The sequence below is a fragment of the Chelon labrosus genome, assembly GCF_963514085.1.
Source record: "Chelon labrosus genome assembly, chromosome: 10".
NCBI lineage: Eukaryota > Metazoa > Chordata > Actinopteri > Mugiliformes > Mugilidae > Chelon > Chelon labrosus.
Window position 1 is genome coordinate 9855722 of NC_140360.1, and position 26982 is coordinate 9882703.

The 26982-nt window shown below is 42.2% G+C and overlaps 1 protein-coding gene across 4 annotated transcripts in view; it reads right to left on the reverse strand.

Moving 5' to 3' along the window:
- chl1a (cell adhesion molecule L1-like a) overlaps nucleotides 1–26982 on the reverse strand; it is a 49113-nt gene that overhangs the window by 11777 nt on the left and 10354 nt on the right. For 3 of the 4 annotated variants that reach the window (XM_084553723.1, XM_084553720.1, XM_084553722.1), the window contains 22 exons: nucleotides 19157–19330; nucleotides 18546–18654; nucleotides 18247–18434; nucleotides 18024–18146; nucleotides 15630–15800; nucleotides 15362–15400; nucleotides 15077–15182; nucleotides 14807–14988; nucleotides 14544–14678; nucleotides 13522–13662; nucleotides 11416–11527; nucleotides 10506–10669; nucleotides 9509–9674; nucleotides 9035–9159; nucleotides 8754–8858; nucleotides 7955–8152; nucleotides 7505–7575; nucleotides 7181–7403; nucleotides 6384–6499; nucleotides 4173–4377; nucleotides 3874–3996; nucleotides 2039–2221 (listed from right to left, as the gene is read on the reverse strand). In XM_084553723.1, the coding sequence (XP_084409849.1) occupies nucleotides 2039–2221; nucleotides 3874–3996; nucleotides 4173–4377; nucleotides 6384–6499; nucleotides 7181–7403; nucleotides 7505–7575; nucleotides 7955–8152; nucleotides 8754–8858; nucleotides 9035–9159; nucleotides 9509–9674; nucleotides 10506–10669; nucleotides 11416–11527; nucleotides 13522–13662; nucleotides 14544–14678; nucleotides 14807–14988; nucleotides 15077–15182; nucleotides 15362–15400; nucleotides 15630–15800; nucleotides 18024–18146; nucleotides 18247–18434; nucleotides 18546–18654; nucleotides 19157–19238 (3067 nt within the window). In that variant the 5' untranslated portion in view covers nucleotides 19239–19330. Of the gene's footprint in view, nucleotides 1–2038; nucleotides 2222–3873; nucleotides 3997–4172; nucleotides 4378–6383; nucleotides 6500–7180; nucleotides 7404–7504; nucleotides 7576–7954; nucleotides 8153–8753; nucleotides 8859–9034; nucleotides 9160–9508; nucleotides 9675–10505; nucleotides 10670–11415; nucleotides 11528–13521; nucleotides 13663–14543; nucleotides 14679–14806; nucleotides 14989–15076; nucleotides 15183–15361; nucleotides 15401–15629; nucleotides 15801–18023; nucleotides 18147–18246; nucleotides 18435–18545; nucleotides 18655–19156; nucleotides 19331–21217; nucleotides 21506–26982 lie in introns of those variants that run through there. The other variant, XM_084553721.1, reaches the window with a different exon arrangement.

A 26982-nucleotide genomic window follows, 5' to 3' on the forward strand; every position in this document is an offset into this window, starting at 1 on the left:
ATGGCAGCATTACTGGTGCTGCATGCACTCCACAACTTCACTGTAACAGATATCCTATGATCTGTAAATGCACCAAAGAGGTTCTTGGTCGTCTTTGGTCTTCAAGTAGTTCTCGCAAAGCTTTGAGGTGTGTTTGGGCTCATTATCCCGCTGCAGTCTGAGTCCTTCTCTGCAAAGGAGGAAACCTAAGGCTGTAGCTTGTCTCTGAAGAATGAAGTGCTACTCCTGCTAAGTCAGGGTGGAGTCTTATTTGGAGCAAGTCCAAAGTAGCAACAACAAGAAAAAAAAAAAACTATTTAAATAAATTTAAATGCTGTAAATGTTAAACTTGGATTTATCAGTAAATGCGACTTTTTTCCAGCCACCCACTGTGAAATTATGTTTGCACTTTTTAGCACATCTTAGCACACCCCAAGCATTTGGCGGATTGAAGTGGATTAGAGACTCTTCTCATCCTCTGAGACTCTTCCAGGCAGCCTCCTTTGACAAGGCTTTTGCTGTTTAGAGTCATGTGTTCTTTATGTATTCAACTCGGTATCTGTGAGGAAGTTGCTTTTCTGTTTAACAAGGCTCGGTGTATTGAGCTGATGGGAGGGCAAACGTTGCTCTGCTTTTATTCATGCTTTGGATGCAACTCGTCCAATTTTTGGAGAATGCTTCAGGGTCCCATCCACAGCTCCTGAAGCCTTTAGTTTGACTTTGACATGACTTTATATTGAGGGAACTTTACCCTCTTGCCTTTTATTGCCATTTGTTACACCCTTGTTTTGTTCTCATGCCACGTTTTTCACCAATTCATGTTTCATCACAATGCTACTCACAACACAATGCTGGAAATTAGAGCCACACACGAATTAACAGTAGGGTGTCAATGCTTGCTTGTTAATTTACCCAAAGAAATCAGGTCTATTATATAAAAACAAAAGCAAGAAATATATGCAACCACTATAACTTAAAATCTGGAGAGACGCTTTACATAAGCAAACATACAGAGGGGCAGTAGGGAGCCAATACTCAACATTTTAAAGCAGTCACTTGACATGTGTTTCACCCTTTTCGGTTAGTCGGCCAATGCTAATTATTGACTTTGAAATAGTAATACTCAATATTTATTAGTAATATCTCTTTAAATAAATTGTACTTGTGTTTTTTAAAGCTTCTAAATCCTCAAACTCTCTCCTTATTTACAGCAAATAATATGAAGCAATACTGATTGCTGATGGGGCCTCAGATTTGTGGGCACATGTCAAAACATTAAGTACACGAGTGAAAACCAGTGCGTTCTAATATAACAGCTCTGCACTAAAGCTTACCTTTGTGACTGTTATAACATCGCTATGTTGGAACTGTGTCAGAAAGGTGGTAATTTAACGGGATCTAAGTGTTTCTGTTATTTAGCCTAGCCCGCTGACTAAAATGAGGCTGTCAACATAATAGGAACAGTGCAACACAATACAATTCAGCTGTGCCGCAAAACACAGGCAATGAAAATGAAAATGCAGTTGAATCAACAGCTCTCCCGGTTAGATAAGATTTAGTGCGGGACAGTTAATAACGGAAAATGAATTGGCAACTGAAAAGGGGAAGAACTTAGTTTTAGCTGAGCAATGCTCACTATGTTTATATATCACATCTGACTCGACTAATAAGGATGTTACATTTTGGCATCGCTGTTTGTGCTTGTTTTGCATGATACAGCTTTGTGATATGTCAAGGGAAAATCCAGCTAACCCTAGTGACTTTTCCAGGAACATTTTCTTCTTTCAAACTTTGAGATGAAAGTTTGTAACACAGACTTGCAGACGCACATAAAACTGTAGTAGCTGTAAACTTTAGTGACTGTTTTTTAATGCTGATTGATATTAATCGTAGTTATTATACAAATCTGATTCAAATATGAGAGGGTACATTTAATAAATACTACATCCTACTGCAATTGCATTGTGTTATCAAGCTTCAAAAACACAGATTTTATACCCGATCCTATGCTAACTACGACCACGCTGCTACCACACTCAAACTGATTTCATCAGCTCACCTGCTGCAGTCACAGTTCTGCCTTCCTCGGCCCGTGGCGGTCCACAACCCGCTCGAGTGCAGGCACTGAGGTTGAAGCTGTAGAGGCTGCCCTGCTCCAATCCCCCCAGCTGCCACTTGGTGGTGTCTGCCCCAGTGATTTTAACCTCTCGGGATTCAACCACCTCCATTGCAGTCTCATTAACTATCGACGAAAAGAGAAAGATGTCAGGTCAGTTCACGCACCGCGAGTGAGCCTAAGACGGCCCCACGCAGGAAACGTCTCCACAACCAGGCCGTGTTGTGCGTTAATGGAACACGGCTATAATGAGGGTCAGTGGTTGAGGGAGGGAGAGGGATGAAGGGATGTCGTGCTAGCTCATGCAGAGAGTGGATATAGAAGATACCGGTCGTGACAGGTGAGCCGGAGAGGAATACATTATGAAGAAAGGACGGGAGAAGATGAAAGGGGAAACGGAGAGCTCAAGAGGATGGGAGGAGTGTAAACAAGAAGTAGATGGATGCAAAAGCGATGGAGGAGGAGGAGGTGAGGAAAAGAACAGCGGGAGGAAGTGGAAACTGAGGAGACGTTATGAATGAAAGGCTGAAAAGGAGTGTAAAAAGGGAGAAAAATGAAGACAACGAGGGAAAAGAAATCACAAGGAAGCAGAAAAGAAGAGAATCAGAAGAGAAGCAATCACAAGTAGCATAGCCTATCATCAACCATGCATTATAGATCAAAGTACAGTATGTGTGCAGACTATTGAAAGACCCCCCAGCCCCAGCTCTCCTCAGTCATGTGATTACTTTACCATCCTTATACTACAGGTGGGAGAAGATGTGTCAAGGCTGTTATGACACTTTGCAGCACATAATGCTGCACATACAGTATTACAGGTTATTCATGAACCAACTGGATATGCTATACAATATTATATTCATAGAATTAACAGCAAACAAAACTGGAGATGTGCTTGAGTTACACTGCGAATCAATGCAACCAAAAAGTAATAAAAAAAAAAACACCCACAGATTGCACTGTGTGGGAATAACTGTGTAAAGTCTGACATCTGATATGGAGGGAAAAAAAAAAAAAAGAGAGGAGAAGGGGGACTGGGTGCATTGAAGAGCTAGCCAGACTCCGTGGGTGCGGGCGGAGGCGGCAGAGGGCTGTCTCTGCCTTCACATTTTACACAAAAGACTTCAGAAATGTCAGCCAACAAGAGTGTAGGCTTTGAAAACAGAGAGGGTGTAATGAAAGCACCTCAGTCACATGTTCACACTCACTGTACGCAAGCGTAAAGGGTTTCTGTTTTTTTTTTTAGAAGAAGAAGAAGAAGAAATGTTTCTGAGCGATAAATGCCAAAGAAATTTGCACAAGAGGGAAAGGAAGGCAACCCGGAGTCCGGGAGGACAAGAGATAAGAAAGACTGAAGAAGCAGGCGACCCGCTATCTGCAGCAGCATGCACAAATGGCCTGCTGGGGACCAGGGTGAGGTGTTCAGTGTTAAACAGTGCCACCTACTGACTGATGTGATAACACACAAGAAGAAGAGAGGAAAAGGGGGTGAAGGTTAGACGGTAGTGTATGCAGCCTGCTTTCAGGTGTTTCCTGTGTGTGTAAACTGTAGCATCACAGATCCACCTCCTCCACACCTCCACCCCTACTCTGACCTGATCTTATATTTTCTCATCTCCGATCTACTAATGCTCCAGCTACACTCCTGTTTACGCTTCGCCCACAACACCTCGCACCGCAGACAAAGTACGGAGCACTGGCGAAAGGAAATCTATTAGTGAGAAACCTTGGGTGGGCACAATTAGCTTGTAGTCACAGAACACAGTGTGTGGACGTACTGAGGTGGTACTGCAGGAGGTAACCAGAGAGGATCCCGTTTGCCTCCAGCGGTGGACCCCATACCAGCAAAATGGAGTCTTTCTGGATGTTAGAGGTGGTCAAGATGGGAACTTGCTCTGGAACTACACAAACAGCAATAATGTTAATTAATTGACTACACTCTAGATTGATTGCTCTATATATTACATCATGTATTTTCATTGTGTGTGTATGTGTGTGTGTAGAATAGAATAGGATATAATATCTTCATTAATTCATGAAGTGTACGCATAGCAGGTGTTTGTTTACATCGACTCACCTCCCTCTGGAGTATTGAAGGTGACTGGATCGCTCTTGGGCCCATTGCCCTTCTTGTTGAAAACGTGGACAGTGAGTTTGTACTCGGAGAAAGGCTCCAGGCCCGGCACAATGGCGTGCCGCCTCTCTCCAGTGAAAGTCATGGAGTGTAGCTCATCTAAAACCTTGTTGGGATTCAGCAGACTTTTCTTTCTCACCCAGTGCACCTGAGAGAAGATGGTAAGAGACAGAGACGTAGAGGAAGAGAATGAAATTGCTGCTTCACACACATCTCTTTGTCACCTCCTTCACTGTAGCACTGTAGCGCCTACACTTCTTTTAATGACAACACTTATACAGAGTACAACATGCACTGCATACTGAGACTGTAATCTGTATATTTACTTAAGGCTGAGCTCAAATGACCTGGGGCCAGAGGGAATTACTAGGACGTAGCATCTAAACATAACCTGTTGTAGAGTCACATCATGAACATTTCTGTGTCTCAGCTGCATCCAGGCCAATTAAAAGACGGTTAAAAGGACGATAGAAATGAAGGGAAAAGGGTTCAAGTGAGTGGTGTCTTTGTCTTTGGGAGCTATCTTTGGTTATGACAATGAATACATGTGTGAGACATGATATAAGACTTAAAACTGTGTGAGTATGTAGAGCTGACTGCACAAAGTGATTCTGACCTACCAAGTAAGCCTTTTTAAAATCTTGTTGTCCTTCCAGGATTATTAAAATAATGTCCTTTATTAAAGAAAGTACTAACAGCACTTTTAGATTGTTAATAACCATATCCAGGTACTTGGGTTGGTACGTTATTTCCTGGGACTTTATTTGCTCATATTTTGTTGCCACCTTCAGCTCATTGTTTTTCTATACCAGTAGTAAATAAGCAAGTAATGTACAGTACCAGTAACTTCTGTACAGGCCAGTAGAGATGGGATTTATGGCTCTTTGAAGGGAGCCGAATCTTGTGGATCCGTTTCTTTCAAAGAGCCGTTCACAAGACTGGCTAATTTTGATATTTATTTGTTTTTAACATGCCAGCCTGGGGTAACTTATTTTATCCTTAAAATGAGCACTGTGATAGGATAAGATCTGGATCAGAATCATTCAAGCTTAGACATCCCAGCAATACATATTCTCTTGGTGGGATATCTGAGTCTATCTATACTATAGATTCTATAGACAGCTACTTTATTTATAATGAACCCAGGTCCACTGCTATGGTCACCACTATACAGATCCGTCACCAACACCTTCTCAAAGCAGAATAGGAGCTTCTGTTTGCATCTGTGTGAACAGCTCGCTACTGTGACTCAGTTCCCATTTTTTGTTTTAAGAGCCGGTCCAATAGATTCAGTTCATTCGCTTTCGTCACAACTCTACTGGCCATATCACCAAGTCAATATCCGTTTGTTTCTCAATGAAACAAAGCTAAAACAATGGCAACAGGACGTGTTGACTTTTCTAAAAGTCATTTCACCACTCATCGAAGTAGCTTCTTCAGTTCTGGTGGGGAGTTTAGGTTTTTATTAGAGACATCTGTTGGTCTTGCCCACCTGAAACTAACATGACCAGGACCTGTTAAATCTAGCGGGTTCTTGCAACCCCTGGCCAGAAACTCCATATTCATTCATTCATTCATTCATTCATATTCATATTAGTCCACGTAACCAACCAGTTTCACAGAGGGTATTTGCAATTTTGACTGAGAATGAAAGATTTAGACAGACTTAGACAGTTAATTGTATTTCTTATTGCATTATTCTACAGTATAAGTGAGTATGAGCTCCTGTATTTCTGTTGAAAGTCCACAGTTAATGAGTTTGTGCGATATCCGAATAACCAGATACAATTTGGTGAACACCCTCCCCAAGTCAGAACAACAACTTGGAAACTTAAAAAAGAAATAATTATGGTACGACGAATCAACTCATAGTTAATGTTTGGAATCCTTTGATTTGTCATTTGCCAACTGCATGTCCATCTCTAACGAGAGCACAACGCCATACCATTGAGAAGCTACAGGTCTTTTAATGATCTTAATGAAATTAATCATACGTCATGCCTCCTCTGATGTGTTTCCTGTGCCCTTTGTCATAACACGTAGCATCTATGAAGAATACGAGCGCACCAAAGTCAGAAAAAGTTCTCGACTTGGGAAATGAAGCTGTCTGAAAAAGTCAGGAAAGAAAACATGTTAGGGAACATGGAAACTTACATTGTAGCCACCGAGATGACCTCGCACTGTAGGGCGCGGAGGAGGGGTCCAGCTGACTCTCAGAATAGTGGTGTTGATCACCTCCACTGCTATGTCCTTCGGTGCTGCAGAGGGAACTGAAGACAGAAGAGGAAGGTTAGAACCATACAGACGTGCTGTGAACATTTTTAACACCACGAAACATGGATAAAGAAATGAAATAAACAGAAAACAGGTTTGCACAAATGAAGCGGATTAGCTATTGAAAGCAGGGGAACAACAACACGAAATAGGTCCTGCTCTACTGTGGTGGAAGCAAATAAAGCAGACGCTACAGAGAGAAGCGGCCATCGTGCTTCAGCAGGCCTACAGCGCAAACTGTGTTCTGATCTGTCAAATCTCCAACAGCTTCTGAGACAGAAGCGGAAATTTGACATCCCCCTTCCTCTACAAAGGTTATCTGCCACCTGCTAGATTCAGAGATGGTGTTTTTCTTTTTTTTTCTTTTTCTTCAGAGGGAAGGAAAAGTCACTACCGAACACCTGCACGGGGTTAAAACGTTGGGCAAGAGGGAGAAAAAAAAAAGAAAGAAAGAAAAAGAAAAGAACTTAACCTGACACATTTTCCCGCAGACAATGCCAAAAGACAACTGAGGGCACAGTGGGAAACGAGTGAGTCACAAGCTAAACAACAGCCAAATCTGCCACTTCAGCTTCGGGGTATGTTGTAATGAAACATGCAGAACCGAAGTGAGGTGCTTATGAACATGTCATGTGGTGAAATTAGGAATTAAATAAACATGAAGGCACACAACTCACCATCTTCTCCGGAGTAACCCGTAACAACTTTAGGCTCTGGTCCCCATCCGTGGCTGTTCCTGCTCTGAATTTTGATCTCGTAGGGGACAAAAGTGGATGTGTTCCTCACGACGAAGGAGTGTCTTTTGACCAGGTGCTCCGTCCAGGCTTCGTCCACCCCCACTTTCCGGTAACTCACCTTGTACTCGAGGCCTGGACCGTTGTGTTCAATGGCCGACAGCGGCTACAACACGACCGTGATGACATGAAAGATTGTTTTTAAAAAAGAAAAAGTCCACAATATATAACGGTTGGAGATGCTTTATTAAAAAAAATGTTTCTTACCTGCCAGCTAATGTCCATCTGATGAGGTAGAGGGCCTTGAATTTTAATGTTTTCTGGGTTCCTATCAGGAGCTTTGGAGAGACATATGTATAAATGTACTTATTAGACATGAAAGACTACATTTTTACTGCTAAACTGCAAATATATTTCCTTGCGGTTAAGCTAAAATGGACGATATTGTGCTTCTGGAAGAGTATCCAGATTTCATGGTGCTCATATTGTAATAAGGTTAAGCAGCAACATGTGCCGGAGATAATACTCTGGGACTTTAAGGGCCGCTTAGCCCCAAAAATATCCACACCCCCTGCCGTTTCAATTTTCTACGGCTAAAAGGCAGGATTTTACACACGGCACCTCTGCGCACATTTCAAAAGAAACCTTCAAACTCGCTTGTCACAATCAACAGATAACCGCGGCTGAATGTATTAATAGAAAGGGAGCGACTCTCACCACCGGGCGGTGTTTTGTATCTCTCGGTGGGCTCACTGGGGGGTCCGGGTCCGACGGCATTAACGGCGTACACTCTGAACTGGTAGTTAAGGTGACCGTGTAGAGCCAGCTCGGCTGTTGCCTGGTTACCGGCGACTTTCTGGAGCTCCTTCCATCTTCCGGGCTCCCATTGGCTCTCCTCATACTCCACCACGAATTCTGAGAGGTGAGAGGAGATGACACATTTAGTCATCACAGCACAACAGATAATCACAAGCGATGAAAAGGCTCGGTATATAGTTCACACTCAGTTGCTCTTTGACAATTTCCGCATGTATCTATCTATAAGTATGAACTTGGAGTGAGGGAGTTTAACTCAGTAAGAAGTCAGAACTGGTATTCTGGTGTCACTATTATCATTTACCACCCTTCTCGCACACCACAGCTCTACTAGTTTGTATTTTACTCGAACCTCATTGGCTGAAATTTTCCATTTAAGCTATGCGTGGTGCTCTTGATCTCTAATAGCACTACGGAACAGTTTTTATTTGAGCGGCTTTTGTTTGTCTCGTGCAATCACACAAGCACGTGGGTGAGGTATTGCAGAACAGGGGCCGTAATGTGCACAGAAACGCAACAAAGGAACAACAAAAAGCAGAAAATAATAAAACTGCTTGCTTTCAGACATACATGTAAGCAAGCAATGGACTATTCAAAGTTAAAGTCTTTTGAGAAAATAAACTGTATTCACCATGTTTGTGCCTCTATAACTAAACTGTGTTACACTCTAATTCTTTGAATTGTGTAAGGTAGCCTTTACCTGTTACAGTGCTGTTGTGATCACTCCCTGGTATCCAAGACAGCCGGACCTTCCTCGGACTATCAAGTTCAGAAATCTCTAATTTGCTGGGAGCATCGGGAACGTCTGCAACATCAGATACATACAACAATATTAGAAAATCAGAAGCGCAGAAGTGTCAGTTTAATAGTAACAACGTGTCAAGAATTTATGTGCTGTATTTACAGAACGAGTGCAACATTTTATAGTTTGCACAACGGTTCAAAACTGAGCTATGCATTCATCATAAAAGCCAATCTCACCCAGCACTGTGAGTAGTGCAGCGGCAGTGTCCTCGTCCAGGCTTGTTTTAGCGGTGCATGTATATGTTCCCTGATCGCTCAGGTTTACATTCATGATCTGCAGCCTGTCGGTGTCCATGGAGTATCTAAACACGTGAGAACATTTGACTTCGGTTAATCCAGGACAAACTACTCCGTCACCACAGTTGCATTTTACTCAGTTTAAAGATTGCAGACTTGTGCTATAGTTCATGTCAAGGCCTAGCTTTCCAACAATGGTACTGGATAAAAACTAAAAAGAACAACCACACAAATGAAATGTAAACTCTCTGGCTGAAGTAATCAATCAATTCCTAAAAAACACCAGCAAACCCATTGTCTCTGACCCTCCTGTGAGCAGGATTAAACTTTTGGGACTTTTTTTACTGAAGCATTAGCATGTAGACAGAGACATTAACAACGTCTTTTTAACCACAAGCACACCTGGAAACAAACCTGGAGTTATTGTCTGAGGAAAGCGGCAGCTCCTCCCCATCCTTCCTCCACACCACCTTGAAGGTGTCCTGCAAACTTTTATCATACTCTGTCCGGCACCTCAGCTGTGCTGTTGTCCCACTGACAATCTCCACGTCCCGGGGTCGACCTACTATTCTCGTCGGGTCTAAAGACAAAACACAGTGACAGAATTACATGAACAGATCGGATGATGATCTGTCAGAGGGCCAAGCAAAAATAATCATCTGTAATTTCTTCAAATGAAAATCTGAAACTGAGCCAAGTCATTTACTTCACAAATGAGTCGTCGCCGCGGTAACAGCCTCTTTTGATGAGGGGAATGAGTAATACAGATTCTAATGGTAATTTGCATTTATGATTCGATGAGGAAAATATATTTCTAAAAATATGTTCCGTCACGTTATTATTTGTGCAGCATCTTTTTTTTTTTATAACATCAGTGAAATTAAAATCGAGATGCATGTTTAGAGTTTTTCAGTGCGAGCACATTTCAAAGCAACGGACTCCAACTACTTTACTGATCCACAGGAGGGCATGTTGTAAGGAAATGAATCCTGTACCTTCTACATATTAAACCTGCAGCTTTCATATAGACTTAGATTTAGATAGACTATACTGAGCCACAAGGGAAACTACTTGGTAGTAGCTCAGTTACACATAAAAAACACTAATGAAAAAGACTAGTGAAAAGAAAAATAGGTGTATGACGGTTATAAATAAATAAAAATAAGCAAAATATATATATACAAGATTTGCACATGTATGAGAAGTAGAAGAAATAGAAATAGAAGTAAATATACACAATATACAAAGGAAGGATAAATGATAAGGTGCAATAGTATGGATGGATAAAACACCACAACACTGCTTTGGTTTAATACAAGACTTCTACTGATAAAAATGCAAAATCCTATCCTGCAGTGACTACTGGTACACCTGCTCAAAGAAAAAAGCAGTTCATTACAGTACGACTTACCTTTCACGTCCAGGACTGCGGTGACAGACGCTTTTCCCTCCGTGTTAGCGGCATCGCACACATATTTCCCGCTGTCACCTTTCTCCGTGCTAATGATTTTCAGCGACTGTCCCTTCTCGAGAACCAAAAAACGGTCCCCCTCGATGCTTCTCTCATCTTTGGCCCTAAGACACAGAGTTGTCGACATCGTACGTCGTCAGCGCAAGTCAAAAGTCAGCGTTATTTTTGACTGCTGTGTCAGGGGAAGTTATGTTTAGTCATATTTTTAGTTTTCTATAGATTTTAATTGATTGGAATTCAGTTCAGTTCGGTTCAAATCACTTTATTTGTCCCCAAGTAGCTACAAAATAGACGCAATCACAATTAAATAGACACAAATAGACTCAAAAACAGCTAAATCTGACATTCCCAAATAATTTATAAAGTGTTTTATACGTTCGTGCATCAGTTCAGGTTTCCGATAAGGTTGAATGAAGTTAAAATATAATTTAACAGAATCACAAGTGTTTTGGGTTATTTCTTTTTTTACACTTAGAGTTTTGTCATGGACTGTCAGAGATCCTTTTTCTCTTTTGTGAAGCTGTAGCTAAGCTGCAGTGGTAGTTAATAGGATTTAATTAGGCCAATTTCAAGGAACGGAAGAGGATCATCTCATTAAACAGACGTACGTGTCAAGATAGGCCCGTGTCATACAGACACCTGAAGCAGTGAGGGATTAATAGCATGACTCACTGCCGTGATGCAGTGCGTGTCAGGATTCTTTTTTTTTTTTAAAGAGTGTCCTATTTGGGCTGCTCCTAATGAATGCAGCAGAACAACGAGGGTTTTATGTGAGAGCAAAATCAGCTGTATGTGTGAAGTGACTGTTGAAATCGTCGGTTCAGGCTCAACGATCAGACACTCCACTTACCAAGAGATGGTGGACGGCGGAGAGCTGAAAACACTGCAGTTCAGGGTGACGTTCCCTCCAAGTACTACAGCGTACTCCTGGTAGGCCCTTGTCAACATGAGTGGAGCCATGTCTGAAAGCGAAGGGAAAGGGAGACAAGATTCAACTGGCTTAAATGTCAAGTTATATCAAGCAGAAGAGATATGCTGTAAGCACCAGCATCACGTTCTCTTCTAACGCTGCGAAATCATCCTGACATTTGTAATAGGGAATATCATTACAAGTCCAGGCTTTCTCTGCAGTAAGCCGTGTGGTTCAATCCACAAAAAAAAAAACAAAAAAAAAAAAAAACATGAGCTGGTAAATCAAGCATGGCTATAGATCTGGGACTTTAAATCAATTAGACAATTGACGGAAAACTAACTGAGCACAATTGTGTTACTCAATAAAAGGGAGAAACAAATGCCAGTGATCAGCCGGAGCTGGTTCAGTCCTAACATGTGAATAATGCATTGTGTTATTTACGCCTCTCGGGACTGGAGAAAATAATGAAATTATAAATTACTTGATGATATATAATGAAAGTAATAACTGTTAGTCACAGCAATGCACAGCTGGGATGACAGCGTGGCAGAGAGGAACGGCGCCGCGGCGGTTTCAGACTGCAGAGATAACAGCTGCTGGTGGAAATGTTATATTTACCCTTCACTTCATATTTTTTTATATTTACTTTTCATATATATTATTCATATCACATTGTACTCTTTGTTTTATGCTATTTTACAGGGAGATCCATCCCTCTTCCTCCCTCAGCTGGATTCAGCTTGCAGGTCAACTTGACTTTGTTGCTCAGGAAAAGAATTGGCTTCATTGGTAGACAAAGGAAAATACAATTTCCAAGCCACTCGTCTTTCTCTGCTGGGAGCGGTATGAGAGATAGGAATCCATAACTATTGAGCAAAACTCTTTTATTAAACGAGTCTGTTTGTGGTTGGGAGGCATGAGTCCTGCGTGTGTAGGTTAGGATAATTGCATTAGACATCTGAAAAGCATTTGCTCTTTTCAATTCAATTTATTACAGAAATTCCCACGACAAACACCGAAGAATGAGGAAAAAAAGAATGCGAGTCAGGGATGTTCTTATTAGAGAAATCATGTCGGGACGACATTAAGAATGTGCGCTGATGTGCTGTTGTGCACATACAAATAATACTGAGTGACAGCTGGGATGGAAATAAAGGATTTAATCAAGCCGCTTGAATGACGATAATTGCTCTATATAAAATCAGAAAGAGATTTTTGTCTGCAAACGTGGCTCCCGTGGCTCAACAGGTAAGTCGCCCACCAATCACAGAGTTGGATATTCGATTGTATGCTTAGCTCGCCGCAGGCCTGGACCATTCTCTATTTTTGTGTAGTTAGCAAAGACACTTAACCCTGAAATTGCTCGTCGTGTTGCGGCCTTGCCTTACATTGCAGCGTTCAGTGTGTGAAAGGGAGAACGAGAGGCTGTGAAATATGTAAGTCCTTTGGATTAAAGCTCTACTACAATTTCTTAAGTACGCTGCAACAAAGCGAGGATCCAGTCAGACTTCAGCTGAGGGAGTAAGCTCCTCATTCATGCCAACAATCGAATCACGAGTCAAACTCATTTTAGCTCGGGTTCTACGTACAGCCCAATTTGATCTCAAGCGGGTCGGACCAGCAACAGAACAGAATAATAACCTATGAGTAACTGACTTTTTCCATTTGTTTTAGCGCAAAGAAGAACAAGTAAATCAGGAGAATTTAATAAATATCCTTTAAACAAATTTGGGCACATTGGTTTTTTTGACACTACTGCGACTGCTATCAGCCACACAAGAATATAAAAATAAATGAATCCCGGGATGCATTACATAAGTCCCAGTTACTGTCTGTCAGGGGTATGAGCTAATTCAGAAAAATGCTTGCAATGTTTTTAAAATAAACGAAGCTCAGGATCCGTGGCAGCTGAAAAAATGCTTGAGTCTCTGTAAACACTTCCAGAACCAGGCGTCTGCAGATGAGGAAGTGGGCTCTTGTGATTCTGTCGTAACAAGAGCCCCGGCTGGGTGCGCAGGTTTAATGTCTGGCTACAGTACTCACTCATGATCATGATGTTAACGTTGGCCAGAACGCCGCCGTGACTGTTGGAGGCTTCACACTGGTAGACGGCCGTGTCCTCCGCTCTGGCATTGTGAAGCACCACGGTGTCATCGAGAACTCGCCTGTTGCTCTGCGGGTCGTCTGACAGGAGCACAAACAGCACAAAATCTGAACCATCGGGACGACGCAAGCAGTATGTTTTCCAGGCTAGCATCAAGATCGATAAATTTAAATCTGCTTCTTCCTCAATTAGAGAGCAAGGCATGCAGAAAACGTCACATACCACTTCAGGAAATTGTGATTTACATGTGAACCCAGCAGTTAATCAAGCAGAGAGCATATTAGTCTGAAGATGAACTACTTAAAAATGTTATCTAACATTAATTTTTACACAAACACTTTTAATAAAGAAAGACAGCCAGTAATATTAGTCCTCTGATATTTCAGTTTACCTCTAGACTACACCACATTTACAGTATTGTACGGTGTTTGCTGCTGAGAAATGTAATTACATCGTGAATATACAAGAAATTCTGCCTGCGCCAACCACTCAAGCTGCAGACACCACCCTATCTAGACTCACAATATATGACTTGAAAGGAATTTAATAAAAGTGCTTTTGCAGAACATCATTATGTAACAGTGTAGTTGACCTTTGACCTTTGGATAATGTATTATATTGGACATTTGGGTGAAATTTTGTCACGGTTAGTGGACTAGTGGGTGTTTTGTGATGTTTACACCGTCTTCTAATCAGCTCAGATATTTTAAAACTAGTTTTCTTGCATGCACTAGAGAAAAAAAAACAACAGTTATTTTTATCAGCGTATATGTAAATGAATAAGTCTGTCTCATGAGCTTTGAATAGAGCTCGGCAAATAACTGCTTCGCGCACAGCTCCAGGTTCTGTGGTGGATGTTTGGTATAGCTGCTCATTGCTCTACGCTCCTGTCCGACAGCCAAACATGAATTAAAACCACAGTTACAATTATTCTCTCTCGCTCTCTCTCTCTCACACTAACCTCTGAAAATTTCTCCATTCCTCCGCCACGTTATCTCTGGCGCTGGTTTTCCAGTGACCGAGCACTTGATGTGAACCTCAGATCCGATCACAGCCAGCTGGCTCCGAGGAGGCTCTGTCAGCCACTTTGGCAGCTCTGGGGGATGTTAAAAAGGGCCACGTTAGTCTCAGTCAAAACAAATGGCATCCCCGTGGCAAAAGCTCTCTTTTCAAAGCGAAAACAAATGCACCCACGTGCATAATTACCTCCTGATGTTGACTAACCTTCAACTATTACATCAAAGTAGTGGACATCACTTCCAGCTGAGTTTTTGGCTGTGCACATGTATTTCCCCTGATCCTTCTCTTCTACAGCAGATATAGTTAGAAGCCTGTTAAAGTTGCTCAGTTGTACCCGGTCATTCAGGCTTTCTCCCATTTTCATCCATGTTATGACAGGAGTGGGACTGAAACGTGAAATGATTACATGTTAGTATCCATCACAAACTAGTGACAACATAAGTGTGGCATTGGTGACACAGAGTGCACACGTACAGTCCCGCTGGTATACACTCGAGCTGCATGTCGTCTCCTTTCAAGAACACCTTCGCTGTTTGGACACCAGAGGGCAGCAGCAGGCTGGGTTTTCTCTCTGGGGGGCCTTCAGATGCATGGAACATAGAAAACAGTCTTCCTCATTCATGTGAATCCTTTTATTCAGTGATCATTCAAACTGAACACAAATCCTTGTAATCTGCAGTGTTTGGAAATATGCAAATCGGCCGCTTTGTGTTTTTTCACATCATGTGAAACGTGTTTTGATGTGTGACTATTACTTACCGGCGCTGCTGCTGTCAGAAGAGTTATCATCAGGTTTCACTGGAAGAAAAACAAAACTCTGTGAGAATAATACTGGTTTTGATAGTTTGTTTTCACCGACATGTATTACTCAATGACAGCGTCTGTACATGACGAGGCAAGCCCGACTTTCCGGTATCCTGTGGAGGAACAGCAAGTATTCCTTGAAATACACCCAAATGTCTTCTGCAGAAACAGAAAATGGGCAGACAGATGTTTCTTGTGTTTTGCATTGAAGGCATAAACCTACAGCTCTTGACCACGACCGCCATGGCTGTTTTCTGGACGATGGTGCGTATTTTGGAGAAGGAAGCAAAGCAACCGTAATCCCGGCGACTGTCTTTCTGTAAGGCATTAGCGAAGTACAGGTTGCCATCAGTTCCCATGGAAACCCTCTCATCTTGCTCAATATGCTGGAGATCTGCAAAAAATAACATATTTGTGTCAATAACAGACAATCAGTGTAAAAGAGAATGTCAGTATCTCATACTAAAGCCACAATATCCAGATTTGTTTCTGTCTGCTTGGAGAGCACGACGAAACTATAAGGAGAGAAAAGTAAAAATCCTTTCGACTGAGACAACAAGACTTAGGTGCAGTGATACAGTGCAACACAATGTAGTGTAATATTCAATAGATGTTAATAGAAATGCCCTGAAGAGTTTCCTTGTATAGACCTGGTGAAGTCGTGAGTGCAGCAGTACAGCATATTTGGTTTATACTGAGCCATTATTTAAGTAATGGGTCAGTGACGCTCTGGGTCAGTCCACGGTCAGCCCATTCACTGTATTTAATGGGTTCATTTAAGACATAGCCTTAAGTCATTGCTGGTTTTGTCAATGTTCAAGGCAAAGTTACAAAAATAAGCATATTTGATTCTGATTTATGTCCCGTGGCCCTTGTAAAAAGATGGGTCACGACTATGAAGGGAGGAATATATTTTTCTCATTTAAATGAACAGAAGAGAGTGCAATGTTCTGCACGCAAATATACAGAAGCTAATGCATGCTACGAGCATGTTTAAAGGACCAGAGTGTCGGCTTTACTGACATCTAGAGGTGAGCTTGCAAATTGCAACCAAGTGAACAGCCCTCAGTTTGACCTCACAGGCGGGTGACACAACAACGTAAAAATGTGAAAGGCTCTCTCTAGAGTCAGTGTTTGGTTTGTCCCTTCTAGATTACTGTAGACACATGGTTGCACTACTGTGAAAGACTCATTTTGAGCTAAAACGTTTTACAGATGAGTTATCCCGTATCATTTTTGATGTGTTTATACTTCTGGCAGTGACTCAAAACATAAATGTGTGAAACAAAGACTAAAAACAGACATAAATTACTCTTTTCATTCATTCTGTGTCATGGTTCTGTGTTTGATTGTTGGATTGGTTTCTCCTTGTGTGCTCAGCCCTCATTCGTTTCACCTGTGTCTCCCACGTGTTTATATAGCCCGGCCATTAGCTTTGTTCTCTGTTGTGTAACCTCCGATCAGTTCTGTTATGTTGTTTCCCTTATTCTGTGATGTTACCCAGTTTGTCTCACCATTCTGTTCTTTGCTTTCACTCGTTTTTTGGCTAAACTGCCTCTCAACAGTAGCGCCTTTTATTATCAGGTTTTCATTACATTTGTTTTGTTTCCTACTCCAGCCTCATCCCTGTGTCCTGCATTTGTGTCCAACTTCACCAGAAACTGTGACATTCTGCTCCATGCCTGTGGACCCATCCTCCTGAGTACCTGAAAGGTTCTTGTGTTTTTCTTTCTGACATCAGTCAGTTTTGTTTGAGGTGGTCGAGGACCTTCTGGGGGTTGCAAAGAAAACTCAACCGCCATTGACAAAGCACTTCAGACAGAACTGAGGTGACCTTTTCACAGTAAATCACTTTCTCTGGCAACGGTGGGAAAAAGTGTGCCTGAACTGAGGTAAACCTGGCGGCCTCGAGTGCATACCTCCCCTTAACTTTCCTTATTGTCGCTGCTAACTGATGGCAAGTGGGTTGTGAGGACAGCTGCGTGCCTCCTCCAGTACACAGGGGTGTCACCAGCCAAGACAAACCTTCACACTAATCTAAACTATCCACCTTAGAAAACTGCACAACGCTACTCCAGCAAGAAGAAAATGAATCCCTTATGGAGTTGTCACTCAAGAACTGTGCATGCATCCATATGGTTTATATAGTGTACTTGTTGTCTTGTCTTGTAATTCTGCATGACAGTCAATGACACCAACCTTCGACTCCAATTGATTTGACGCAAGGTACACTCTGTACACCCAGGTATACAATAACACTATGAATGTGTCTGAGCAATACTTTTCAAAAACCTTTCAAACCTCTCTATGTCTGAGTTTTTCACCCCATCTCCAAGGTTAGGCTATTTGAAGAATGAACACTTCGCCTTCTTAGAAACGACCAGACAACACGTTGAATAAATTAGTTAATTTTAGGCATAACTGGAGCCATGGCAACAGTATTAATTGGAGCGTGTGACCAAGTGCAACACAAACCAGGAATTGAAAGCCATTCATGCGTTGTGACACACAACTGTGGCACGAGTCCAGCTACCATATGATTCATTTTTTAAACAAGCAAAAGGCCTGCATGCCCAACATATGAATTACAATCATAAACAAGTGCATCATGGCTTACCAACAGACATCCAGTAGATCTGACGTGGGGCCACACCTTCTGGAGGGTCACAGTGCAGGGTGATTGGATCTCCCTCCTTAACAACAATGGGCTCAATTGTTTCCTTTGGAAACTTAGGGACACCTAATCAAATAAGATGTGGTATAAAATTAAACATCATCTTAAACACCAAGGTACCAGTCAGCGATTTATTTTCGTCCTTGTGTATCTTAGCGCCACTTACTGGAAACTTTGATCTCAATCTCCTCCGCCACGGCTGTTCCCAGCTTGTTAGAAGCGTAGCATCTGTATTTACCCTGCAACGGGGCGGCTCGCTTGTTCTGAAGCACAATAGTGCCTCTTGCGCCGTCTGTTTTGATTATCGCAAATTCCGAAGGGGTAAATTCTCGTCCGTCTTTCGTCCATCTGTATCTGTTGGTGCAAATTGCGTGGCAGGTTCCCATCAGTGAGGAATATTTTGTGACAGAACTGACAGAAGCACTGATCATTTGTCACGGTTTATCTTTTTTTTTTTTCACTTACTCTGGTGGTGGGTTTCCCCTGGCTTCACAGCTGATAGTAATGGTGTTGTCAAAAGGGAGCACAATAATGGGACCAGATGTGTGAGTTATTATGGTTGGAAGCTGCTCCACTGTAAAAAACGAAAAAAATAAATAATTAAGATACGGAAACTCATCAAAGAAATTATAAATGTTAACACAATAATTACTTTATTTTACAAGATTCCTCTAAAAAATATCACTTTGTTTTGTATTTATCCTTTTCCTGTAGTTTTTCAGTCTTTACTAGGACTCCGTACGGAGAATTTCAAATTTGTGCCAACAACGCTGCATAATCTGCACAAATAAGGTGCCTTACATAGACGCTGACCTAAAATAGCATGCGGAGGCAAAGCGTTCTTATCTCTAAACAAAGTAAACTGCTGCTGTAACTTTAATTTGTTATTTCTAAGTCACAGTTTTAAAAAAGCTCCTAACATTTACATTCAGGGAGGATGAACAGAGTGAGAGAGAGAGGGAGCTGGCATTACTCACTGTACATACTTTCCGTCTCAATTAAACGTATAATCAACTCTTCATATTAAAAGAACACGTAAGCACACGCAAGCACGATTTGTTTCGGGACATTCCTACCTTCCAGAGGGATGTTGAGGCCTGAAGCTGCAGAGGTAAAGGCCCACAGCAGGACGAGCTGCAGGCTCCCCGCCAACCTCATCACCTTCCACTGGTTAATGGAGACAACCAAGATCAACCGGGAAAATGTGGAGATCAGCTGCCGTCACTTGGTATTTGTAAGGCACAGAGAACCTAGAAGATTCAAAATAACACCGTAAGAACAGACGTCGCACCACAACTTACAAAGTGGTCGAATACGGGCTTTCCGTGCATCCGTTGTAATGTCAGAGACGCAGTGATAGAATAAACATCACACGGCAGAGAGTTGCTTTTCTGTAAAAGCAGTGCAAATGATCACAGCTTCAGAAGCAATACTGAAAACAGGAAGTTAACATTACTAGCTGCTAAGTGAAAATCTGAAAACATAAAAAAACTTGTTATGACTCTCGCATGTCGCGCAGCGCCTTTGCACAATAAAACACAATGATTTTATTTAAAATGTGTTGCAATATCTAAATCTGTATGCCTAATTGATTCAAGGCCTTCTACGGAAAAGACGCCAGCCATTTAGCGCGAGCCGGCCCTTATTGTTGTGGTGTTGTAGCGCGACACGGCAGAGCACTTGTCGGGAGATTACCCTTTGAACTGTAAAGCCTGGCTGGTGGCATCACATGGCATGCTTACAGTAAACCCGACTGGCACAAAGGCTAAGCTGCTGTCTGCTACCATCACTAGATCCAAGGTGGCAGTCTATAAACTCGCCTAAGCCCGTCAGTGTTTCACAGCTCGGTTCTCACAGCGCTGAGACCGCGGCGGCGGCTCCGGCGGTGCCAAACGGGTTCACCCTCCAGCTAATCCTGCTATCGGGACAATGAAGCTGGGGAGCTCCAGCAGGCATACAGTGCGCAGCTTAACAATGGCTGAGTGCTACTCTGAGTTCCTCTGAGGACACAAGACTGCATATGTTGTCCCTTCTTAGAGATAAAGGTTAATGTTCCAATTGTTGTCGACTTGATTCAGGATTAAACAGCTTGAATTTAGAATCAATTAAACTAATTGAGAGGACTTTGTGATTATCTTCCATGCGTTGGAATGGTAAACAAAGCTGGTTAGATGTCTGTTCCAGTGGAGTAAACACACATTTACTCCCTTCCACTGTTGCATTAAAGCTGTAAGCCACAATCATTCTTGTCTACTTCTGAGGTGTGCCACATTTCGCGCACGGAGGAACACGCACACAGATCCAGCTTTGCAATGGAGACCACCCAGAGTGTGACTACTACACCTACAGTACGGCACTATTATTATACAGGCCCACGTTAAAAACTTAAGAGGCGGTGCTACGGTTTATACAAAAAAAATAAAATAAATAACACCACATCAACCTAGGAAAGCCTTTAAAGGCGAGAGGCCCGCAGTCCTCCTGTGGCATGGAAAGTGGGACCTCTTATCAGGATTTGTGCTGATCCTGACAGCACAGCAAAAAAAAAAAGAAAAAAAAAAGACTTTCATTCATGTGCCTCAAAACCACTGCCTTGTGCACACACAAACAACTTGGTGGGTTAGAGAAATTACTGAGCTTTGAATATGTGTGGAGCTCTGCAAACGTGCCACTAATGACAACTCAAACAAGGCTGTCAAAGTCGATTGCAGCAATACAAAAAAGGGGGTGGAGCCCTAATGTAAACAGGTAACAAAGCGTTTGTTTTTTGAGCCAGGGGATCTATTACTTGAACACATGGTAGATCATAGCCACAAATCCGTAAGGGATTGTGTTCCCTAAGCCAATAGTTGGCCAGGGCTCAGAGAATGTGAATACTACACAATTAATCCTTGCCAGAATACACTGTATACAATGACCCATGGTCTGATTCCACCCCACTCCTTTCTTTAAAATCCAACTTGGTACCACCTCCCTGCAGATTATGTGTGTATTGCTGCAAGGGACAGACTGAAAAGTATGGCAGGAATGAACTCGTGTACACATGTCATTCTGCTCAAAAACACCCACGGCAAGCACAGAAAAGATTTCTCAGGGTTCAGTTAAGACAAGTTTTTCATGAAGTAGCTAGTACTTACAGTTTTTTGAGTCATTTTACATCTTAAATCCACTTCTAACATAGGCTCAAGGCGGCTGCGCTACGGGTCCATGTGAAAAAGTGAAGGACCGTCAGGGGATCATTCCAGCAACTCTCTCTGAACTAACATCCCTGACATGTCCTTCCTCCTCCACCTCACGTTGCTCCTCTCCTGCTGCAGGGACACGCCTCCCTGCCCGCCCCTCCACTCAAGCGGCTAAAGGAGCGACAGGAGACTCACTGAAGTGACATATGTCACCAAAGCCTCTCACTTGGCAAAGAGGCTCTCTAAGCCGGTGACAATGATTGGGACAAAGGCTGCACTGCAGGGCTACTCAGTGAGCATTAAGGAATGGGTGGAGAGGAAGTACAGGCATGCCTCTCCCACTCTCTCCCTCTCTCCCTCTCTCTCTCTCTTTCACCCTTTTCCCTCCATCCTTCCAGCCTGGCTTCCACAAACTATGCACGCCCATTTACACCCAGCTCCATCTCAATGAGTCTAATGCAATGTGTCTTAGCTCCATTGAAAAGGAAACAGAGTCATCTTCTCTCAGAAGACCACATCTTTTGTGGAAGTCTACTTTCATTTCCGCGCAGCGCTCCGGGGTATTGATAGATGGAGGCTTGGGAAAAAAATAAAAAAATAAAAACATGTCTGCAACAAACATGCTGGCGTTTCATCTGTTCTCAAGGAGTTTATCAAGCTAAGAGAGTCTTATCTGGGGGAAAGAAGGATTCAGTAGAACCTCTGTCTCTATCTTGTTCAACTTCTCAAACAACTTCAATATCCCTTTCATGTCGAGATCTCTGATGTTATCTACATTTTTTTTTAATACTAAAGCAAGGTTGTGGAATATGGGTAGGAAAACTGACACTGTCCTGAGGTCCAGATTTGCATTGCACCGAGACCTGCAAGTTTCATTTGTTTAGTCTAATGTGGACATAATGACCGCGGGAGGGTAAGCAATGCTCTGGTCAGCCTGTAAGGTTCCATCTAAACAGGAAGAAGAGTGTTCCTGTCTAAAATTTAAAAAAGCAAAAGCTCCTTGACACATCTAATCTAGAACACTTAGAGTGGAAATGACAGGCTACATCTCATAAGAAACCTTTAACGAGCAGAGGAATAATGCTTCACTGCACTTACTCTGAAATTAGAAGCCTTCCTAAATCTGAAATCTGTTTATTGATTTATGTATTTATTCATATGTGGATATATAGGAAGCTTCCCTTTTTTATGTAACGCTTCTGATTTAAGTCACTGTTGATAGAGAAGGGCGGGACGTAATTGCGCACTTCATTTAAGGCAGTTGTCGTCACCTCAGCTGGCTCTGTTCCATGTTTAAGACAGCATGGCTCCCGTAAACACAGAGCAAACCTTAGAGGCAAATTCCTCTGAGGAACTTGGAGATTCAAGCCTTCGAATAGGGCAGCTCCGTTTGGTCTAACTTGTTTGTGAGGAATACTATTTATAGCATGCGTAGTCGTCCAGCTTCTTGCCATTTCAACCATTGCAAACATTTCTTTTAAGAATTAAAATTACAGGGAGGTCGCAAGAGCCGGAACAGAAGCTCCCCAAGCCCTCAAACAGACAGTCAGAGAGTAACACATTTAATTTGCTCACACTGCACTGAATGTGACTGCAGTTTAATTGTCCTAACTGACAAAACATACAAGTGTCATCATTCTAAATATGACCCTCTGTACGTGACTCGGCTGACTGGGGGCTCCTAAACTCTGAGGACACTAAAGAATATCCCAAGAGAGAGCACAGGAGGTGTTTTCAGGGTCTCTGCTCACGACCAGCCTCACTGTGTTTGTTAAATTAGCGCAGCTTCTAAAACAAACCGGAGACACGCATCAATTGTGAATTCCAACATTTATGTCTTCACTTGCATCTCAGTCGCCCCCGTGGTGACTAACTGACGGGCTGCCCTTCCCCGAGGCCTTTGTCGTGATGCATTTCCTCCCCAACTGTCCATGGCTCCTGATAATTACAAGTCTTCTGCCTCTTCGCAAAGCTCACAAATAACACAGTGATCTCGAAATGTCTTAAACACAAAGAAGCAAACAGGACACACCTGTGTGTCTTTTTTTTTTTTTTTCAAATCTCACTAGCAACTGGTTGTATCTCATTCATGATTCTAATACTTTCTCAGAAACGGAAAAGATTATTAACTCATGCTAACGTGGCGATTAGTCACTTCTCATGAGCAGACGTACAAACGCACAACACAAAAGAATAGCAAGCTTTTCTGTCGTCAAGATAGACAATGACAGCTGTGATGGAGGCTTCGGACGACGTCAAACATCATCTGAGGCTGGGAGAAAAGAAACCGGCCTCCAGACAAACTCCACTCAGCAACAAATACTAGAGTGGATATGCAGATACAAACTTTTGCCTGACCACTTTGTTTTAGCAAAGCACGCAAATGCAGTTTAAAGTCAATGAGCCAGCATACCCCCTTAAGGCTTGTCCCTAAAATTTAGGTTCAGAAGGTAAAGTTAAGTGCAGCCTCTCATTAACACGCGTTCATGCTCACCTATTGCATTTTAATTTGCATGGAATGTGTCAGTGTGTTGCGAAGTTTATTCATAATGACGGTGGCTCCAGCTGAAAATGAGGCAAAAGTGTGAGAATTTCTTGATAGGAGACCTAATAAAGTATACAGTGATCAGGCAAAACATTATGACCACCTTCTCAATATTGCGTAGGTCTTCCTTGTGCCTCCAAAACAGTTGGGACTCATCAGAGAATGGACATGGGCCTTCTGAGGGTGTCCTGTGGTGTCTGGCAGCAGAATGTTATTAGTGGGGAGGCTCTGTGGATCATCCCACAGTTTGGGATCTAGTGAATTTGGAGGTCAGGTCAACACCTTGTGCTGTTTTTTTTTGTTCCTAGTTGTTCCTAAACTGTTTTTGTGTGTGTGTCTGTGTCAGGCTGCATCCTGCTGGGGATGGCTGCTGCCATCAAGGAGTGTCATTGCTATGGGGTGGGGGTGCCTGGTCTGGTCTAGGTGGGTGCTACATGTCTAAGTAACATCCATACGAATGAATGTCAGGTCCAAAAGTTTCCCAGCAGAACACTGAATTGTCACAAGATGATCAATGTTATTCACTTCTCCTGTCGGTGGTTTTCATGTTATGGTTGATCGGTGTATACTTTATAAAAATAAACTTGTCAGCCACAGCAGCACAACAGCCACTGCATCTACAGAGAGAACATCTGGGCGCTTTCCAACTTCAAATTAACAAGACAACAGCATCGGCATTTGGATTATTACAGTGATTTCTGGGCAGATTCTTGGCCGGTTGTCCCTAGAGCAGATGCTAAGAAGCTTCTTTACGTGCATATAGACCTTTAAACTTATATTATGCTCTAAGTGGATGTTAGCAACCTATGGTAGATTAAAAAAAAAAGAAATGCAGCTGCATTCAATTACAATCAGAACAGGCCACTGAGGTTAATATAGAATATAGTAAACAATACCTTTTTCATGATTAGGTCTGCACTGAAATGAACTGAATATCTTATTGTCATTGTACATCAGTACAAAGAAATTATAAATGTGCATGCACAATGTAAAATACAAAAGATACCCATTCACACAGTCACCGGTATCCACAATCATACAGCCATGATGGGGGTTAATAATATGTGATTTTAAAATAATAACTACTATGTCTGTGAAGGTTCTCAGTCATCCAGGTCATGGTATATTATATATAACTACTATGCTGTTTAAAATACAAGATATATCACTATATTAACTTTGCAATAAATAGTATCATAAGGTAAAGGTTAAAGTTTATTCATAGATTTCATGTTAAAATATGTTATTGTCAAAAGATTATTGGTGGAAATTATTAAATACAAATTGTAGCTACATTAATCAATTGCAGTTATAGTTGTTGTTGTCATGATAGTGTGAACAGACCAAATATTTAAATAGACACTGTAAAGTTTTGACTGACGTATTTTCCAAAAAACAACCTTACTATCTTACAAAAGGCAAAACCCCATCTATGCCAGGCTGTGTCACAATTACGCATTTGAATTCTAATACCCTACCACCTCTACGTCTCTCTTTCACTTGTTGCTTGCAATCTGTTTCGGTCCCCCGGGCCCTTCAACAAACTACTAATCAAGTGCGTCTGGAATTCACAACAGCCCTGTGACACGCATCAAAAACATCCACATCGAAACCTGTGCTTCCAGTATTATGCAAAGAAACGGAAGCGCCTTTACATTCGACACAAGCGCAACAGGTTTAAAGCAAGAGTATGCAGCAGCTCCCGGTTCAAGTGACTCCAACAAAAACATTGTAAGGCATTTGGACACGTGTCACACAAAATTATTAGCAAGCCGCTCTGCTGTAAGATTTTATTTCGTACTGTTTATCTATTGCTACCGCAGCTTTGGCGTTAATACACAATTAACACATGGTCACTTAGTTCAATGCCAGTTTAACTCTCCTATCGTTCAAGGTGAACATTTTCTGCAGAGCACATGTGCTGCCTGGAGGTTTGTGGATGTGTGTCGGTCTCACCAGAGCTCTTTGAATCACTTCCTGCTCTGGAACACAGTGATGTGTGGAATGATATGTGAAGAGCTGCCTCAGTTAAAAAGGAGCTAGGCTGGCACGCAAACACATGGCACGCTAGGACGACCATAAATACCAGGCAAACAAAACATTGCTTAAGGTTGGGTATTTTCCTGCATACAAAGTTTCTTCCCTTCCACCCCTCCTTTTATCTCTCCTGGAAGTACTTCATCCATCTCAGACAATGTGGAGTTAAGATAGTTATAAGGAAAACTGAATTTCCATACATAACAAAAAAGTCAAAGTCCTCTCACAGACAACATGAATCACTATAGAAATATGTCCCTTACAGCAGAGGAGTGACAAAGAGTGGCATTCAGCAGTCTAATCAGTTTTCCACAGCTAGCAGGGCAGAGAAAGAGAGCCTGGAGACAGGCGGTCACACTCAGCTTCATCCCCGCGGACGCCGAGGCCACGAGAAGATCTCTTCACACCTTCCTTCGCCCCGGCACATTGTTCATCACTGTTGTGGAGAGGCCGATAAGAGAGCAATGCTGTGCTCCGTGGTCTGAGCAAAGCCCATAATTAGTTTATGGGATAATCTTGAAGGCCTAAAGTGGTATTTAGCTGGGCTGCAAAGTCTTTTTGAAGACGTCAACAAGTGTGAGGATCATTGTCCGTCGGTATTTTCACTCCATTATTTTATTGTCTTGGCTTGATCACAATCATGTTTTTTTTTTAATTTTTAAAAATTATCACATTTTTTTTTATATTTATACATTACTGACCTTGTGTGTGGTAGGGGTTGTACTGACTTGTCGACTTTACTGCTGTGTCTTGACGCTTTAAGCAGGAAGTCAACTAGTTGCCGATCACATGACAATAACAATAAGGACGCCTCCGATAAGACAGGTGAGGAGGCTAGTGGGTCACTGCAGCAAACCAGCAGCGGTTCATCAAGTGTGTGGAAGTACTTCACTAAAGATGAAGCCCATTGTACTGCGACATGCAGAATATGTAAGTCATTCCTGAAATACAACAAAAATACTACTGCAATTCACACTAACGCTAGCAGAGGAACGCTCCAAATCCTCTCAACTACATTCAGTTAACAACTTTACCAAACGGCCTCCGGCAACTGAGAGGAGGAGGCTGCAAATCAACAATTTGGTGGTAACTTTCATTGTCTAAAGTTATTAAACCTTTAGCTTCTATACAAAGAAAA